The sequence below is a fragment of the Malania oleifera genome, chromosome 7 (assembly GCF_029873635.1).
Source record: "Malania oleifera isolate guangnan ecotype guangnan chromosome 7, ASM2987363v1, whole genome shotgun sequence".
Lineage (NCBI taxonomy): Eukaryota > Viridiplantae > Streptophyta > Magnoliopsida > Santalales > Ximeniaceae > Malania > Malania oleifera.
In genome coordinates, this window is record NC_080423.1 from 58,851,213 (window position 1) to 58,854,866 (window position 3,654).

Consider the following 3,654-nt stretch of genomic DNA (forward strand, 5'->3'; position numbering starts at 1 on the left):
TAGTTGGAGTACAAATCTGGTTGGTCGACCGGGAGGTCAAATTGTTGACCCCCAGGTGGTTCGGTCGACCGAGGTCAAATGACCTATAAGGGCTCGGTCGACAGGGCCTGGGTCAAATAGTTGACCTGGATCGGTTTCGGTCGACCGGGCCAAATTGAACTGTATTGGCTGGTCGACCGAAAGTGCACCAAGTGTGCATTTCGGTCCCGTATCTACCCAAACAATTCCTATTCAAGTGCCTAACAAATATATGTGAATATGTGTGTGTCCTAAGGTCACTTTGGGGTCCAATTTGAGATCACCGAAAAAGTCCGGTGTCGGTCGACCAAGATCCTAAGGTCTTTCTACGGTTCGATTTGAGCTTGCAAATTAAATCATGTTTGTGATGTGTGTGCTTATTACAAACCGAAGAACCCTAATTACTTTTACAGACAATTTTACTGAACATTATTACAATTAAGAGTTATGAAATTGTCTTCAAGCCTTTCTTGCTTTTGTGCACATCTTGATCTTATCATTCTTGATTCCTGCACAAAAACTCAAACGCTCATTAGATACAATGAGTATTTGTCATAATCAAAACCGGGCGTGACCAATAAGGTCAACAATAATAATAATAATAATGTAACTCATGTCATAATAATACTAAACTTAGAATAATAATAATAATGATACTATATCATACGTAATAATAATAACAATAATACTAATAATGACAATAATACACTACCATATAATAAGATATTAACATCCTATAAATACAATAATAACAATTTGGAAATAATGAAAACCCCAAAGTTAACTCTCATTTATATACACATATGGAAACAATTAATAATATTAATAATAATACAGAAACAATTCAAACCCTTAAATAAATATACGATATATACAATAATCATTATGGAAATAATTGAAACCTTACCATTAATATACAATAACGATGTGGAAACAAATTAAACCCTAGAAGTTATGTACTTTTATAGATATGTAAGGAAAATGAATGTGATTATGGACAATAATTCACATCATGAATCTATTATAAAATATACACAAACTCTAAAATATCAATATATCCTAATATGGAAATGTTGTACATAAATATGGAAAATAAATCAAATTCTTCCAAGCCATATAAAAGCCAAAGAAGTAATATACATTTTATGGAAACCCTTAAGATTAATATTCAATGGTATGGAATCCCTAAAATTAGTACACAATAACAATATAGAGACAGATTAAATAAAACACTACTCAAAACCCTAATAACGTAAAATAGTAAAAACCCTAAACTAAAACAATAACCAAAACCTTAAAAGATAATATCATGAAAATAATATAAACAATCAAGAATCATGAACATGCGTAAATGTTACAATCCTAAACAATAATACACAAAATCCCTAAATATCATATAAACAATAAATATGATAAATATCCTAAATACATCAAAAAGCCTAAATAATGTCTACACAATAAAACAAACACCCTAAATAACAGGTAACAATAAAAGTAAGTATATTACAATGATTACAAAAAAAAAAAAATAATACAACGATAATATAAGCACTTTAAACAAATATACAACAATAAATATGGACATGTAATAAGTTATTTTAAAACAAATAATAATCCAACAATAATAGTAATATTTATATACATATATATAATAGAAGTCTAAACAAAAAAAAGAAAAAAAGTCATTAAATATTGCACATACCTGCCTAAAGCAAAACAAAACCCCAAATATTAGATATGTAATGACCAAAATCAGAAGATAAATAAATAAAAATAAAATGAAACAAAATAAAATGAAATCGCATGCATGTGTGTGTGTGTGTGTCCTGTGCAGGGAACTTGTAGAGGAAGCACTTAACAATGGGGTTGTTGGGCTGCTGTGCGGAGACCACTGCAGGAGCCTCGGGATGAAAGATGGAGACAGAGGTCTCCGGTGCTGTCTGGTGTGTGAGGGAGTTGCAGATGGAGAGTTTCTGTGTGGAGGCTTGCGGGATGTCCTGTTCTGCTGATGCTCGGGTCTTGACGGTGGTTGAGGAAGGCCGAGGAGCTGCTGTGCGGAGACCACTGCAGAGGTTCTGGTGTAGTGCTCGATAGCAAGGGGGCTCGAAGGTATTGCCTGGTGTGGCCGGAGGTTACTTCGACGTCAACGGTGGCCGGAGCAGTGGGGATGGAGTTGCAGCAGCGGGATGGTTGCCGGAGACCTGCTGGGTCGTTGCCGGAGTTAAGCTGATTCGGAGTGAAGGACTGAGGAGGCAAACAGGGGGCTCTCGGCTGGTTCAGTGAGGAACAAGGGGGCTGTGGAGGATGGAGAGAGAGTGGTGATGGCAGAGGGTCTCAGCTGGTTCAGTGAGGAACAAGGAGGCTGTGGAGGATGGAGAGAGAGTGGTGATGGCAGAGAGCAGAGAGGGAGAATCAAGGAGGAAGAGATGGAGCCGGGGAAAGAGAATTAGGGTGCGCAGCAAGGATATTTTTTTTTTTTTTTTTTTCTGTTTTTCCTGCGCCCTCGGCTGTCGCTTGAAGAGAAGAAGAGGTCCCTTATATAAAAAAACTTTTAGAAACCCTAACCCATCTCTTTTCCTTTTTGGTTTTTTTGTATCTTATTGTATTTTTTCTTTTGGAAATAATATATATGAGTATAATTACTATTATGGTAATAAGGAGATAATAATAATAATAATAATAATAATAATAATAATAATAATAAGGTAAAAATAATAATAATAATAATAAAGTGAATATAGAAATAATGTTAATAATAAAAATAATAATAATAATAAAAATAAAAAAATAACAAATAAAAAAAAAAACAATAATAATAAAAATAATAATAGATAAATAATGGTGATAATAATAAGCCACTTATAACAATATAGGAAAATAATAATAATATAATAATAGTATTAATAATAAATTACTTATCAATATAGGAAAATAAATAATAATAATATAATAACAGTAATAATAAATTACTTATATCAATATGGGAAAATAGTTAACAATAATAATAAAATAAAAATAATGATAATAGTGTAAATAACAACAAAAAAAATCATAATAATAATAATAATAATAATAATATAATAGTGAAATTAAGGTAATGATAATAATCATAATACAATGAGAAATGACCCCATGTTTCATTTGGCTTGGGCAAAAATAGGTATCTACAACCCACAAAAACTGATAAGAGCTCTATTCTGCCAAGTAGCCATGGGAAAAGGAATTGCAGGGCCTTGCGGGTTTTGCAAGAACATCACAATGGCCTTCCCATATGTTTAAGTTGAAGACTCCTAAATTCCCATTTGAACCCAGTACGTAGAAAGTTGTATCTAGAAAAACTGGGTTGCAGATTGCTCTGAAATCACGACAATTAATATGGTAAACGTATCTCCATGCCATCTCCCTTGAATGAATAAAGGAAAGACCTGTATCGTCATGACCGCAAATTACAAGAGTCGTGCAGTCTGAAGAAGTTGGCAAAGTTGAAAAGCCCATTCCAGCTATACTAAACATTCCGTGTCTTGGATATTCACCCTGCTCCCCTGTAAAAGGATTGAAGAAGAATATGGACTCCATATCTTTAGACATTAGCAACCAACCATCCCAGGAACAATATATTTCAGCACCTGACAACAT

The 3,654-nt window shown here is 33.4% G+C and overlaps 1 protein-coding gene across 1 annotated transcript; it reads right to left on the bottom strand.

The window, feature by feature from the left end:
• Positions 1-3,210: 3,210 nt before the first annotated feature.
• On the bottom strand, positions 3,211-3,654 carry LOC131160853 (F-box/kelch-repeat protein At3g18720-like). The gene has a single exon (XM_058116733.1). The coding sequence runs from the start codon at positions 3,652-3,654 to the stop codon at positions 3,211-3,213; it is 444 nt and encodes a 147-aa protein (XP_057972716.1).

Bases quoted from the DNA above. Each gene is read 5' to 3' on its own strand.
- LOC131160853 (XM_058116733.1), bottom strand. From the start codon at position 3,654: ATGTTGTCAGGTGCTGAAATATATTGTTCCTGGGATGGTTGGTTGCTA.